The sequence below is a fragment of the Pyrgilauda ruficollis genome, unplaced genomic scaffold, assembly GCF_017590135.1.
Source record: "Pyrgilauda ruficollis isolate IOZ18807 unplaced genomic scaffold, ASM1759013v1 scaffold22, whole genome shotgun sequence".
NCBI lineage: Eukaryota > Metazoa > Chordata > Aves > Passeriformes > Passeridae > Pyrgilauda > Pyrgilauda ruficollis.
Genome location: NW_024521428.1, coordinates 4,971,089 through 4,987,457, shown reverse-complemented (window position 1 = coordinate 4,987,457; position 16,369 = coordinate 4,971,089). Strand labels below are relative to the sequence as shown.

At 36.8% G+C, this 16,369-nt stretch overlaps 1 protein-coding gene across 6 annotated transcripts in view; it reads left to right on the top strand.

Annotated features, from left to right (window-relative positions):
• UBE3A (ubiquitin protein ligase E3A) overlaps positions 1 to 14,631 on the top strand; it is a 52,338-nt gene extending 37,707 nt beyond the window's left edge. For all 6 annotated transcript variants that reach the window (XM_041468393.1, XM_041468390.1, XM_041468396.1 and 3 more), the window contains 7 exons: positions 6,360 to 6,504; positions 10,091 to 10,296; positions 11,291 to 11,455; positions 11,842 to 11,997; positions 12,088 to 12,161; positions 12,630 to 12,773; positions 12,984 to 14,631. In XM_041468393.1, coding sequence (XP_041324327.1) covers positions 6,360 to 6,504; positions 10,091 to 10,296; positions 11,291 to 11,455; positions 11,842 to 11,997; positions 12,088 to 12,161; positions 12,630 to 12,773; positions 12,984 to 13,104 — 1,011 coding nt within the window. In that variant the 3' untranslated portion in view covers positions 13,105 to 14,631. The remainder of the gene's footprint in view (positions 1 to 6,359; positions 6,505 to 10,090; positions 10,297 to 11,290; positions 11,456 to 11,841; positions 11,998 to 12,087; positions 12,162 to 12,629; positions 12,774 to 12,983) is intronic.
• The last annotated feature ends 1,738 nt before the right edge of the window (positions 14,632 to 16,369 follow it).

Here is a 16,369-nt window from a genome sequence, read left to right as displayed (position 1 = left end):
ATAAGTGGAAAATAGATGATATTCACTAAAATGCAGATGAATACAGAGGTGCCATCCAAAGTGGAGGAAGGGAGTATGTGCTGTTTCAAAGAGATGTTACAAGGTAGCTGTTGTGGGATGATGTGGAAGTAGGGAAAATTTTATTGTATTGTATGAAGTGGGTACAGAATCCATCTTTTAACTACTGATGTGTTTTAACTGATGATACAAAGTATCATTGCTCAGTGAATATATTTTAAATATTCGCCAGGAAATGTTAGTGAATGGAATGCTCTAATGTTGCTGTTGGCCACGGTGTGCCTATTCTCTTTCATTTGTTTCTTCTCATTTTAATATCAGAAAAGATGCAGTAAAAATACATTTGGAAAGCTCAGAGTCTCTTCAAATAAACTGTAAAGTCCCCTTAAGGGTAAAAACAATGATGGAGAGAACATAAAAGATGAATGGAGGAGTTGAATGAGAAATACTGTTTTTTTATAACTGGTAGCCCCTAGTTTTATTATCAGGAATCAGGCTTAACATAAGCAAAATGACATTTTGTTTTCCACACTGTGCACCTCAAGAGGGTTGGTGTCTTTGCCCAGGACCCTCTAAGTCTTCATGAAAGAAAGATCCATCAAAAGCTAATGGACATTACAGGCATTTTGGTGTGAGCCACACACAAACCTCAGGAAATCTCTAAGCTGCAATTGTGCTGGTAGCTGGGAAGTTATTCCAGGGGAGATGCTGTTCCACACTGTTGTTTTTTGTCAGAAAGTGCCTATCTTTTCAAGAATTGCATGCTGTTGTTATGGGAGTCTTTGTAATTGGTTCAGAAGTGATTTTAGTAATTTTCACAATTACTTCCTAATTGGTCTGAAATAGCTCTGCAGGCCACTCTTCAGTCTTATGTCCTAAGCCTTAAAATAGTTTGCTCTGTCTCTGATAGGAATCTAAGATGGGTACCATGAGCTTCTGTAGCAGTACTGACAGCATCAAATCTAAGTGAAAGCTGCACTGGATGACTTTGCATCAGGGGTGGCTGCAGTTTTGAGTGTACAGTATTGAACTTAGGAAGGGTCTCACTGAAAAATACCAGAAAGATCTTTCAAAGATAATAATATTCATTAGTGAGAGTATGTTCTTATATCTGTTCAGTGACAAAATGTTTCTGAACATGCTTAATATACAGGTAATTAATTATGAGTACCAACATATTTACCCTCAAATTTCATATTTTTTTAACTTCAGAGGTTTGAATATTTACAGACTTTTTAAAATAGCGACTACTATTTATGTCACTTGACCTGTGTCTTTACAGAGGAGTCAGTGAAGACTTTTTTGAGTATCTATGGAGTAACTGATAACTTCATGATAAAAGCATTTTCAAGAATATTGACTAAAATGAGATTGAGATAGTCTTACTCGTATTTTCCTTATTGATGTTGAATATTTTTCAAACAAATATATTGACCAGCCTTTGCAATTTCTTGCAAACACTCTAAATACTGGCTTTCTGCTAATCAGTTGAGCTGATAAAGTCATTATCAAGCTGTTTTTCTCCTATAAGTACTTAATATTTCAGCTTTTATAATTCAATATGTATATATTCTTACTTCTTGCACTTCAATAAAGCAAAGATGAACACTGGTGATTTTTTTTGTTACTATTAGCAACATAGGAGTTTTTTCCCTTCTAGTAAGAATTTGAGGCAATACTTTTTAAATACCTTGAAGGTGTTATCTTGTTGAAAGTCACTTACTGAGAGAAACTTAGTTCCCTGAAACACATACATCTAAGGAAAAATTTTATTTACAAATTCCTTCAGTTTCTTTGCATGTATGAAACTTGCCTCAGAGACTTATTTTGCCTTTTTTATTTGAAATTATTTAATGAAACATCTTTCTTTGTAGTATATACTTATTGTATACTTATGTGTATGTATGTTAGTCTGAAAAGTCACCTGGGGACAAGAATGGAATGTTAGAATTTTTAACACTTTAGTCCCCACTTTTTTTTAAGGAATTCTTTTATTTTGGAGTTGGTAGCTCAGTTTGAAGTTCTTGAAGGCAATTAACATGCTTTTTTCTGTCTAGCAGGTTTAATAGGTTAGCTGTACTGCTGAGTCACGTTGTGTGAGTGTGGTAGTAATGAAAGGAAATACATCCTTTAATCCTCTCTTCTGCCTTTTCATTCCCCAAGAGCTATTTCTTTCATCCCTTTCTTCTGAGTTTACTCTTCCCCCACCCCTATGGCCCAGGTTAAATATGATGTTCTTCTCAGGTAGCAGTAATTTAAAGGGTGTGAGTTATGACACACAACTTCTGCAAGTAAAAACGTGGTGGATTCCTTCAGCAGAATCAGTCTTGTACTTGCTTGCAAAAACTCACTTTGACCAATTAGAAACTCACTTTGACAAATTTCACGTGGAATGCAGACAGCTAGTGGGCAACAATCCTCTCCTGCTTGTAAATGTCTCTGCTGAGTGTGTTGATGACCAAAACTGTTCTGTGACACCTGAACCCAGTAGGCAGATTCTCTCCTGTATTAGCAGCAAAGTACTTCAGGAGATTTGACGTTGTTTCAGACCACGTTGCAGTCTGTGTGTTCAGGTGAAAATGTCAGCCCTGGTATGCATTGGTTGGATGCAGAGCATGTGACTATTGATGTGTACAGGCTCCAAATGCATGAACTGTAAAATACAGCTGGAGCAAAGGCTGCTTTGTCACTGTAACTATTACTCTTTCCATGCCGGTTTTTAGAAAAACATGTTGACCGACTTATGTCATGATGTGTCACTGGTACTTTCACGCTTAAATTAGCTATGTTCTGTCATTTTTCGATATAGTGTGGAAAGTATTCCTGCCTCTGCCTTAAAGAGAACTTTTATGTTGTGATAGAACTTAAGGTGATTTGTGATCATTTTTAACTGAATAGAAGTTAGTTCAGTTGCTATCAGTTTTAGGAAGGTCGCCAAACACTGGCGTTACATTAAGCTTTTGTATGTTGTCATATTTCTGTCATTCAGTGAACATTCCTGTCTTTCAGGAAAGAAGTGTTATTCTGTAAACAAAGCAACATCACCCAATGTCTTAAATTGTGGTACATTGTTGTTGTTTCAGCAAACAAAATACAGATATTCTTTATGATGTCATCTCTCAGCTTTCAGCTTTTCAATTCATACATTCTTCTGCTGCTTTAAACATGCTACACACCTGCTTTTTAGGAAGCCCCTGGAAAACATAATGATGATTTCAATGATGTGGCCAGTCAAACCATCATGACAGAAAACAATTTCTAAAACTTCAGTAATTCATACAGATGGATTGTCTTTATCTAGCAGCATCTATGTTGACATGGTTGAGATAGCTGTGATTATTAAAAACAAAGAAAGGGATTTTTAGCCCCAAAAAACCCAAGAACCAGACAGCAATAACTGAAGTTCATACTTCCCTGCTGTAGAAGCACTGCTGCAGTTCTGCTATCCAGTGCCTCCTTAATGTTGTGTTTGCTGCTGTTGCCCACTGCATTTAATTTTTATTGTGAAGCACCAGTGTTGACACAGATATTCAAAGGAGCAGCTAAACCCACAACTTTGAGTTGAGCAGCTTAGCAGCATTTTCCTGCTTATAGAATCTACTTCAAGGAGCGTCAGGCTTTGCTCAAAATACTGGATTTTTGATAATCTTTTATCTGACTCCCTTGCAGACATCCAGTCCACTGTTCTAATCTGTCTAGCCAGCATTGCTCAACTAAGACTGTTTCCTTCCTCTTTTTTTTTAGGCTGTTTTTGTCAGCCAAAAAATAATTTTGAAATTTCTGTAACTGCTCTATATGTATAAATATGAACACCTTCCTTACTGCATTTGCATGACACAATAGTCTACACACTATGACATAGGGTTGCTGTCCCAGAAGAAATGCAGAGACAGCATATGCTTTCTCAGAACTCAGGAAAATTCATAAATCATGCAATATATTAAATTACTGGTGGTAAAGACTATGAAGCCAACAAAGTCATGACTGAGGAGGAAAAAACCACAACTTTATTGCTGTTGGTTGTAAGTGGAAGAGATCCAAATAAGAGAATTTCTGTCTGTCTGAATTTCTGTTCAGCTTGAACATTTAACCTGTATTTAGAGTTTTAAAATAAATGCTAGTTCTTTGTTTTTCAAAAGTTGCAAGTTTTATTTGGAACATAGATTAAGCTCCATTTTTGTCCTAGGAAAATATTTTTTAATACAAATGGCTTAGGTGGTACATAATTAAGTTTTTCAGAAAATGTTGTGGTTTGCTGATTGAAATACGGACTAATCTCACTTGCTTTCATTACTGGGGTCTTCATGGCTTGCCTTTGTGTTTTCTAACTGAGATTTATATGCTATGAAGTTACACTCCCTCCCTTTCCAAATTTAGTTGTCAATACCAGGTAGTTGAATTTTTTCTCCACATGCCCCTTTTGCATGGGGTGCTTCAATGTCTTAAAACCCTTATGATAACCCCCCTGACTCTGCAGCATCCTGCCCTGCTGCGCTGCTTGGATCATGTCTGGCTGACTTGGCAGTTAACAGGAGAAAATGTGTCTTGCTGGTGGTACGATTTTTGTGACTTGATAGTGTCATTGCTGCTGCCTTTACCTTCTCTGCTCTGTTCCTGTTTTACTTTACACTTCTGTAGTAAAATTCTGGCCTAAAAAAAGAGAGTGTTGGCATGTGTGGATAAGGTAGGGGAGTGAAATAAAAGGTAAGGTTTAGCATGTTAAGGACACCTGCTGGTAAGTACAATTTGCAGTAACCCACATCAGAGGCAAATCTCACAAGTAACATGGTCTTGGTAGAGAAGTATACAGGTCCATCTGTGCCTTAATTTACTGCTGTTGAGTTTTCTTTTAGAAAATGTTTTGTCTAAATGTGCTGCATGTATGTAACCAGTGTGCTTATGCTTTTAAGTAGCATATTTCTTATCAGCTGCAAAATATTCTTGCTAAACTTCTGATTTACTGAAAGGATACATTTTTGGTGTAAGGAAGTGAAGGGCCTGGCAATGTGCACTCACAGCCCAGAAATCCAACCATACCCTGGGCTGCATGAAAATCAGCGTGGCCAGCAGGTCAAGGGAGGTGACTGTCCTTCCCCTGTGAGACTCTCCCCTGGAGTGCTGCATCCATCTCTGGGTCCCCAGCATAAGAAGGATGTGGACCTGTTGGGTTGAGTCCAGAGGAGGGATGCAAAAATGATCAGAGGGCTGGAGCACCTCTCCTATAAAGACAAGCTGGGCGAGTTGGGGTTGCTCAGCCGAAGAGAAGGCTCCTGAGAGACCTTATAGAAATTTCCAGCGCCTAAAGGGGGCTGCTGAGAACTGGAGATGAAGTTTTTACAAAGACACGTAGTGATGGGACAATGGCAGATGACCTCATATGATAGAGAAAAGGTTAAGATTAGATATTCAGAAGAAATTCTGTGCTGCAAAGGTGGTGAGGCACTGCAGCAGGTTGCCCAGGAAAGCTGGCAATGTCTCATCCTTGGAACTATTTAAGGCCATGCTAGATGGGGCTTTGAGCAAGCTGATTTACTGGAATGTGTCCCAGCCCATGGCAGAAGGGTTGGAACTAGATGCTCTTTCCAGGTCCCTTCCAACCCAAGCTATTTTGTGATTCCGTGGCCTCTAATGGCCTTTGTATAGACTTGAAACCCTTGTAAGATGTTAGACTTTCTATTTGGTCTTAACTGAATTTTCACTTTCATAGCAGCAGTGCAGTAGATCTGTTTAAAGGCACTGAAGAAATAACAGCAAGAGAGTTTTGAGACTTCATTAGGATCAAGTAGAGGGAGTTGATTTGACTGCAATACTAGTGTCTTTTTTGGTTTTAGTTTTTTTTCCCCAGCTCTTTGAGAGATGAAACTACTCATCAAAGGCTTGTTTTCTGTCTCCCCCTCTGAAAATATATCTGTGTAATCCCTTCACAAAGCTGTTTATTGTCAAACATGTAGATCATATTACAGAATCTTCATTGTCAGATGAATTTAATTATCTCAATAATACATCTTGTTTTCTTCCTTTTTCTGTGAATTGTGTGCAACACAATGATAACTTGTTTTAAATAAGTGCTTAAAAGAGTAGAAATAGAGAATGCTCACAGCCAGTGAGCTTTAATGGGCTGACAGATCAGTTCTGTGGTAAGTTTCTTGCTGTTAATCCCCAGGTTGTAAAACATGTTTAGAGTGGTTTAGGGTTACTATTGATTTCTCTTATTTTACTGTTGTGATTTGTGCTTGCTTTCTTCTTAAATTTGGAGGGTGCTTTTGGCTTCATTATTTGTTACTAAACTGTTCTAGTAAATAGATTTACTAATGAAATATTTCTGTCTCTTCACTCAATAGCTAGAGATGATTGCCATGGAAAATCCTGCAGACTTGAAGAAGCAATTGTATGTTGAATTTGAAGGAGAGCAAGGGGTAGATGAAGGAGGTGTTTCCAAAGAATTTTTTCAACTGGTTGTGGAAGAAATCTTCAATCCAGATATCGGTATGTGTTCTAATAATTTACTGGTTTAACAGATTTTTCTCACAAAAGGTTGGCCTGGATGATCTTCCAGACTGGATTGTTTTATGTTTATGCTTTCTATATCCACTGCTACTTCTCTCTGAAGCTCTCCAGATTCAGCGATGGTCAGGAGAGTATTTGCCAGACATTGAGGCTCGCTGTGTTGTCAGCAGTCATCCTCCTGAAGGAGGAATGATGGAAGGAGTAACTGTGTAGTTAATTAGAACCATCATTACTTGTTTGGATACAAATCAGTAGTACAGGGTTTCTTTGCTGTGTTCCTTTGTTTGTTCTCTCACATTTCTCCTCACTTTGCTTTGTAATTAGCTTCTAGAATTAGTAATCAAACGTAAGAGGAAGAGCTTCTGCAATAAAGCAAGAGTCAGACAATAGGAGTTTTTGAGTTACTTCCTCCACTTCCTCCAGCTTAATAAATCTCATAGTCTCAGTTCTGCAGATCCAAAGTGTCACAGCAGTGTCAAATTTGATTGTAGTTAAAGAAACAAGAGTAATTTGATATATTAGAGCCAAAATTTTATATTTGTGTTTCAGCAGTCATTCTTCCATCATATTCTTTTTTCCCTTGCTCCCTGCACCAATCATTTATGCAAGGACATGCTTCTTTTAATGTGCAACTTGTCTGCTGCTCTGAAAAGATGAAAATGTTATAAAATTATAAGAATACTTCATGTTAGAATAGAAGTGAGACCTGCCAGGTTCCTATACTAATTTTGCATTTTATGTGAAATATGATGTTACATTGTATTTCTTGTAATGGCTTCCATTAAAGAAGCCTAACAGCCCATGGCTGTTAATTTGGTTCCACTGGACTATTTTAAAAGATTAAGCTGCTGTTCTTGGTTTTGTGGCTTAGAAAATTGATGAAAATACACAGAAATCTATTTTGACTGAATTAGAGAGGAGGTGTCAGTATCAAGTACCCAGAATCAATAGGAAAAATCTGAACATTGGCCCTTGCCCTTCACCATATGTAAGCCAGTTCTTATAAGTGGTACAGAACTGTAGACAAGTCTTACTCACCCTGAAAAATACTATTAACTTAGAGAGATTTGGAATCTGAATTAGCTTACTTTGATATATGACAAAGTAAAAAACCTCTTAGTACTTCAGTTGATTAAATTTTATTTTCAACAAAAAATAAATTCAGCAAAATAAATACATTTTCAGCTGGAGTTCATCTAAACAGAACTTGTGTGGGTGTAATGAAATACGCTTTTTTTAGTAATGCTAAAGTGTGCTTAAGCTAAGATCCAAGCAGGGTGTATCTACTCCCTGCATTTAAAGGCAGGTAATATATTAGATGTGCATGCATGTTTTAAGTTTTACTTCTGTATTAAAAATGTAAGAAAGTATGTACACATTTTGTATTCATAGTAACTCTGGGGGGGGGGAAGAAGCTTTTCAGTGGCTTTTGGCATAAATGTGTAAAAGCAGGAAATGTAGCTCACATTCGGGGTGTGTGTGTATATATATGTATATATATGCATTACAGTATAGCAGTTCATGTATGCACCAGATGTACCACATGTGACTTTGTTGATTTATAAATGCTTTCTTTATCTGAGAAAACAGAGGAGATCCTTTAAGTGGAATTTAAAATGTCTGTCTTCAATAGGTATATTTGCAGAGATGTATATTGTTATTATAGTTTCTTTGACTTTTTGATTATTTCAGTATTAAGCTACCTTAAAGTCTTACTCAAAGGAGGCAATAACTCAGAAAAATACTGGTAAAGATATTCCATGGTAAAGGAATAAGTGATAACTTCATTGCAATTGTTTTCGCCTTCTTGCAGATTCCAGTTTCTTCTGGTGTTTCATTATGATTTTAATGTACTGTAGTCTTAATTTTGGTAAGGGAGTAAAATACTGCATTACACAAGTGTTTCCAGATGTGGATTTGAGTAAACTGTTGATGCTTCATTATTAGACTTTTGCTGGAGTTGTTGGTTTTGACAGTTTAACTTCTCCATCATTCTCCATCATTATTCAAAAAAGTTCAAGTCATTGCTTTACGTACCAGTAATCCAGAAGTTACTTCGGTCAGTTCACAAAATGGCATAGGATTCTAGATAATGTTTGGCCTATATATGCCTGAGTTGCTCATGGATTTCTGATTTCCAGTTGCCTTATCTGATGGGTTATTTGTGTGCTCCCCTAATGGCTGGCCTGGCCCTAGTCATTTACTGAGGTATATAATCCATTCTGGGGAATAGCCACAGTCTTTGAATGAACTTGCAGTTTATTGTCGTACATGGAATGAGGAAAGAGTCTTTATCTCTTGGCTGAAGATAACATTTTCAGTCTTCAAAGTAATTTCGTGTTCATGTGGCTTTGTAATCAGTTTGTACATCTGCATAGGTGGCAAACAAGAATATCTTTTAAGAGCTGACAAGATAAATCCTTGTGGCAAATGTAGTTGATATTCTTCACATGGATCTGACATGGTGTGTTGAGAGTAAGGAGCCTGGGGCAGTTTTTCTTAGGCTCTGATGGAAAATCATGACAGCTGTACAAGCAAAAGGTGAATTGGGACTGTACCTGTCCAGGGCAGTCTCTCTCTCACCTTAAGTCTATGGGGTTTGCATTTATCTTGCTTCAGTGTCTAGTCAGGTAACCAATGGATTTTATTGTGGCTTTTATTTATATATGAATAATATTTATATAAATAATTTATAGCCTGTGCACTCCAGTTTCATAAACAAGAGTTATCTCATGTCTCACTACAGCCAAAAGGGTAAGGAACTCTGCCTGTCTCTTGTCTTCATGTTTTCTCCGTGCAGCTTCTGGTATGTGCCAGTTCAACTGTTGTTGAAATCTTCAGTGCTCAGCTCATGAGCTGGGCAGCAAATAGGTCTCCTGAAATAGTGAATTGAATGAGAGAAGCAAAACCACTCCCTTCAGACAGGGACAAGCTGTTAAAATTGCAGTCCCTTCTGTGAGATCATGGTCCATTTTCCCCTCAAGTTAAGATGTGTTTGATAGCTGCAGTAACTATGGTCCTTGAACAAGCAAACAAATCTGTTGGGCATCTAACTCTAAAATCATGGGTGATGGCCAATCCCTGCTCCATCATCATAGCTTCTAATTAAGTAGTAGGGCTGCATCTAGTCCTGTTCCTTTGGTGGAACTGGCCTTTGAGGAAAGGCTGTCACTTCTTAGTAATTAGAGTCCTTTGGGATTGTTTCATCCACATGTTTTTGACTGAGTTCTTTTCTAGTACTGCTGCATTTATCAAAGTCAAATCCTATTATCAGTGTGCTGCTGGTTCCTCAGTAGTGGAGGGGATGAAAGCTTGTGTACATGCAGCTCCAGTGAGTGTTGCAGGATATTGTATCACCGGTCTCTTGCCTGCTTTTAGTGGTGATGTGAGTAACAGTGTTTTGAGCAGCTCCAGTTACCCTAAGTAGTTTCTCTTTGCCATTCAATTCAGTATAATGTTAAGTTAAATATTGCTTAAAGGCTAGTGCAAATGGGTTTATAATGGTATGTTTCATGTGCCATTTTTATTGAATTGTAACCATAATTGTTCTTTTTTTTTTTAACAGGGATGTTCACATATGATGAGTCTACAAAACTGTTTTGGTTTAATCCGTCCTCTTTTGAAACTGAGGGTCAGTTTACCCTGATTGGCATAGTACTGGGACTGGCTATTTACAACAACTGTATACTGGATGTACATTTCCCCATGGTTGTCTACAGGAAGCTAATGGGCAAAAAAGGAACTTTCCGTGATCTGGCAGACTCTCATCCTGTAAGTTCCGTATGCTCTTCGAGTTAAATAGTGCATTTTCCATGCAATAATTTAATCTGTATTTCAATTGAACACAAGATCACTGTCAGAAGTGAAAGTGAAATAACCAGTGACTTGCATTGCGACCCTGTATTTGTTAAAATAAATTCATAAGCAAGAAAACTTCTTGCTACATTTGATTTGGAGGAGGCAAAATTGTAACATCAGTGAATAGGGCTCAGTATCAATAAAGCTTTATTTTTTTTGCTACATAAACTCCCAAATGTTAGTAAGAATTATTAAGCATAAACAAGCATGTCTCTTCCCAAATAAACTAGTAAAATTGGGCTAGTTATAGCTATTTGTAGAAGTAAATTTCTACCAAAAAAAAAGTGCAAGTAAGAACTCTTACGGGTAATTTCAGATTCCACTTGGTAAATGCTGATCAAACCTGTGATTTTTTGGTTTTGGTCATAAATGTCTTCTTATGTTAAAGACTGCCCCATCTGTGTTGCTTCAGGATTACTTCCTAGTTGGTTTCAGTTTTAAATAAGAAGTAGAAGATAAAAGCCTGCTGTCTGAATTTTATCTGACATAAAATAACAGGGGTTTCTTTGATTTTGAACTCATAAATGTTCCCCTTACTCATGTAACATATTCTGGATGCCTAAAGTAAAGACAGATTCAAAAAACTTAAGAAGATGTTATTAAAGGCTCTTAAACTGCAGGTTTGACCATTGCATTTTGGAAGATTGGTAGGTACTAAAAGGCTCTTTTAAGGGAATTATCATGATTGTCGTGTTTCTTTTTTACCTTAATATCTTCTGTTGTTTCTCTTTACAGATACTGAGCTTAATAAATAATTGTTTGGACTGCTATAGGAGATTTTTAGGTGACTTTTGTCATAGAATATAACAACTCTTTTTTGAGGCGGGTGGTATCATGTCTCCTTGTATTACTCAGTGGAATCTATCAAAGCTTATTTTTGACAGACATATATTTCTTATTCTGTTAGGTTCTGTATCAGAGTTTGAGAGACTTACTGGAGTATGAAGGAAGTGTGGAAGATGATATGATGATAACGTTTCAAATATCTCACACGGATCTCTTTGGCAATCCAATGATGCATGATTTAAAGGAAAATGGTGATAAAATTCCTATTACGAATGAAAACAGAAAGGTACACTCAGCTTTTCAAACAGAATCTGCAGTTCTTTGATATACTGTTTGTAGAATTATGTAGAACCCTACAAAGGTTTGGTCTCACTTATAATTTTTAAGTTTAAAAGGCTTTTAAAATTGCCATAGCGCAGTGTGGTTGTGAACAGAAAAGGCTTCTGTTAAAGAAAGCATTGATACATGGATACATAGCCTCTGGGTGGGATGTTAGACCTGTTTGAGCCGTATTTGAAACTTGCTCTTTTGTGTTGCTGAATAAAAACTGAGCTCAGATTATTTGCATAGAATTACAGAATTATATGTATTCTGGGGTCTTGTATTTTTAGGAGGTACTTCAAGTGGCATGTGTTGAAACACTAAGGTTTTTTGGGGTTTATTTCCTTGCAGGAATTTGTCAATCTCTATGCTGACTATATACTCAATAAATCAGTAGAAAAGCAGTTCAAGGCCTTTCGGAGAGGATTCCACATGGTGACCAATGAATCTCCTTTGAAATATTTATTTAGACCAGAGGAAATTGAATTACTTATTTGTGGAAGTAGGGTAAGAATTTTGAATATACACTAGAGAGTGGAGCTTTTTTTGATATTGAGTATATAATTAATGGTAATCTTTAAAAATATCTTCTTACAGAATTTAGATTTTCAAGCACTAGAAGAAACTACAGAATATGATGGTGGCTATACAAGAGACTCTCTTATTATTAGGTAATTTTTTGTGATTTTGTAAAGATAGAAAGCACTTCATCTGCTTGTTTCTTCATAATGATTTTAATATTGTGAGATTTAGTATTTTTGTAGTACTGGAGATGCAAATGTCTTATGTGTAATTTCACTTTTCTCAAGTAATGTCATTACTGAAGAGGAGATGGTATAAGCATTGTTGAATCAGTATAATTCCTTAGGAAACAGGAATAATAAAATAGCAGGACACAGACAAATTAATGTTTAAAGACAGTTAAACTGCAGTGTTTAGTAATATTTCTGATTTCTATTTCTGAATCTCATTTATTGGTAAATACATTCTGAGAGTTTTGGTTTATGAATGCAGCTTGTAAACTTGATGGTAAGACTGATTAGAATTCTCATACCATCAAAGCTCAATTACTTTTGAAATTCTTATTTATACCAAAGAAAGTTTACAGTTTATTTACTTTTTAATTTCTTCTTTGATAGGGAATTCTGGGAAATAGTCCATTCATTTACAGATGAACAGAAAAGACTATTCTTACAGTTTACAACAGGCACAGACAGAGCCCCTGTGGGAGGACTTGGAAAGTTAAAGATGATCATAGCCAAAAATGGCCCAGATACAGAGAGGTAAAAAACGATAAATTCTACATTTTGCTTGGTTTTTTATAAATGGAAGCTAATTATGTGCTTTTAAATTATTAACCTAGTTAAATCTGGAACTTGAATCTATAGGAAGAGTTTATTTTCTTCCAATTCATTCTTTTTGGACTTGTAAAATAGAGGTGTATTTCTTTTGCATGTTCCAAGATCTGAATTCTTGTATTTTTTGTCCCACAGGTTACCTACATCTCACACATGCTTTAATGTACTTTTGCTTCCGGAGTACTCAAGCAAAGAAAAGCTTAAAGAAAGATTACTGAAGGCCATCACATATGCCAAAGGATTTGGCATGCTGTAATAAGTATAACAAAAGGGATTTAAAAATGATGGTGATGATGTCCCTGTCCAAAAAGGCCATAAGATAGTGAGCTACAGTAGTCACCTGTGTTTGTGCCTCCCTTCTTTACTGGGGACATTGGGCTGGAACAGCAGATTTCAGCTGCTTATATGAACAAAATCTTTATTTTTTTCTTTTAGCGTGAAAGTGTTACATATTCTTTCACTTGTATGTACAGAGAGGTTTTCCTGAATATTTATTTTAAGGGTTAAATCACTTTTGCTTGTGTTTATTACTGCTTGAAGTTGAGCCTTTTTGAGTATTTACAAGAAAACAAACTGTACTCTCCCAAGGAAAATATTGCCATCATTTGTAGACCATGTAACCTTCAAGTATGTGCTATATTTTTGTCCCTGTATCTAATCAAATCAAGAACTGTACTTTTTGAAGAGTTTGCTTTTGAAACTTGAAGTCTTGAAAAACAGTGTGATGCAATTACTGCTGTTCTAGCCCCCAAAGAGTTTCTGTGCAAAATCTTAAGAATCAATAAAGATGGAAGGGAGAACTTGGAATGTTAAATTGCAGCCTTGAGAACTTTACTTTAGTCACAGCACAACAATTAAAATTCATTTCACTATATGTTGTCTTCACATGTCTTGTAATAAACTGTGTTTTTAATTAGGAAACATTTCTTAGCATATGAAAGGGTAGAAATTTTAGTTACTTTTTTAAAAAAGAAGTTTACTGGGGAAAGTGCATTTTCAACTGAACAGCTTTAGAGTAGGGAGTGAAGTGTCTGGAAAAAATATAGGAAGTTTTTGCTATATTATAAACAAAGCATGTGGAAGTGCACTTAAAATGAAGTTCTATTCTTACTTGCCTATTATGTTGACATTTAAAATAGACAATCCAAAGTCTTCCCTACATGTTATGTCATCATCCTTTATTTAATGAATCATTTTTCCTATCTATCAAGGCACATGATCAGTGTTGCACCATAGTCTAAAGGGATGGCTACTGTATTTTAATCTCATCTAACAATAAGCAAAATTGAACAATATTAAACGTGAGGCCTACTTCATGTTGTACACTTCCAACCATTAAATAAACTGTTAGAAAGTAAGTACTAAGGTTATGTTCATCTACTACATAAAGTATTCAGTAGGTTTTTAATTTAACTCTACAAATCATATCAGAAATAAATCCTTTACCTTTCTTAGTCTGTGTTAAATGTTAATTTCTCCTGTTGCAATATATGATGAAGGGATTCTGCATTTGTAAGTGCAGATGGAACTGGCATATCTCTTTTCCAATACAAGCTGCAGCGGGTGTGCAGAGCTGAGCTTGTGCCTTGACAATTGCTAGAACTGGCTACTACCGATCAAACCCGTGACTGTGTGGAATTGGCATTAAAAGGCTTAGTTTTGAAATCATTGGAAAAAGAAAAGATGTCTTTCAGGACTATTTTAATAAATTCTTTCTAGTAATAGAAACAGACAACTGTTATGTAACTATGATGCTGAATAAAACAATGACCTTTTTTCACCATGGTTCAGTGAAAAAGAAAACAATTTACTTTCTTACTTTGATAAATTAGATATTAAATGGTTTGATTAGACATTGTTGTAGTACTGAATAATTTGAGGGTTGCAGGTACGGAGAGCTCTCTACAAGTGAACTGTTGTGATGTTCCCCTCTCAAGTTCAAGCCAGTGCCAGATGGCCTGGACACACAGGACTGAAACTTACTGGGGAGGGAAAGGTGCTGTCTGTCTTCTGGCCTTTGATCTCAGAGGCCCTTAGGTCCTGCCCTCTTGTATATCCACCTTGTTGTATGTCCCAGAGGAGGAAAACAAGATATCCTACCATCTCAGTGTAGAGTGGTTGACGACAGTGCCTGCTGAGCCCTTCAGGTTTGGAGCAACTCTTCCTGTAGGTGGTAAGAACATTTGCCGAGTGCCTTAGGGTTATTCACTGCAAGCACGAACAGATCATGATACTGCTGTGTGGTATGTACTGTGTTCACAGTCTAATGTGTTAAGTTCTATCCCTGTAACTCTTCTTACACTAATTTAGCTGTGGTTTGTGGTTGTACCCAGCTGACCAGGTGTATGTGATTCATCTTGGGTTTTTTTGTATAGGTCTAAAAGCTGTGCAGACAGCATAACTGGATAGCAATACAAAGTTCTCTTAACTGTTGACATTGTAAATATGCTCTTTCTGTTTCCCTTTAGCATTAAGATTAAAATAATACATAATTGCATTGGCCTTCAAAAGCATAAGTTATTTTTCAAGGAATCATTTTCAGGTAAGATATAAGTACTTAATATTTGACTGATTTCTCATGTAAATACACACTCCCTCCCCCCCAGATACCACTGTATTGAAACCTTATCTCCTTAGGACTGGTGTAAGTGCACTAGTTGTTCAGCAGCACCAGTTGATAAGGTTTAATATAAATAAATCTTGAAGTCTTATAGCTGCAGGCTGCATTCCTGTCCTGCAGAAGTTTCAGCCACTGTTCTTTCTGAAGGGGAAAATGTCATTTTAAGTTGGGTTTGGTTTGGGGGTTTTTTCTGGGTTCCTGGCACACCTGGAATGTCTTTCACAGTGTCTAGCAAAGTTTAGGTCTTCAGAACTTGGAGACTTAAGTGTACTTATGTGTCATGAAAATACCTCTCCTCAGTTAGACAGAAAATACCTCTTCCAAGGCAGTAGTTTGATGCCAGTGTGGTGATGTTCTCTCCACAGGGTGTCTTCAATATGTTGACAGGAAAATATTTCGGACGTCTCAGCACTGCCTCACTGGACAAATGAAAAATACCTCTTCAAGTATCTCCTTCTGCACCTAACAGAGACTGCCTGAATGTTTCCAACCTCAGTGCAAAGGGGCCATCAGGCTTCTGTGTATTCTACCATCACATGCTTCAAAAATGATAGTAGTGCAAGAAAAGTAATGCCCTGAAAAGAACCATCTTAATGTGGCATTGTTTCAGATTTAATGAGTGAAGAAATGGTTTTGTTTAGCTCTGGAGGTATATTAGCACATAAAGCTGCATAAACAGAGCATCACCTTTTAAAAGATCAAAGTTTTGCTTCTTGCTAAAAAGATTTCAGCAACAGCTGTCAGCAGCGAGCAGAGTTCAGGTAACTAAGGAGTAGTGTTTTGTGAACTTCTCTCTGGGCTTGTCTTCTATTTGGCAGGAAGCCTGAGACAGGATGGTGGCAGCCAAGGGGACTCCTCCAGCCCTGTGTTCTGAGGAAAGCTCATACTGAAATGGGCCCAG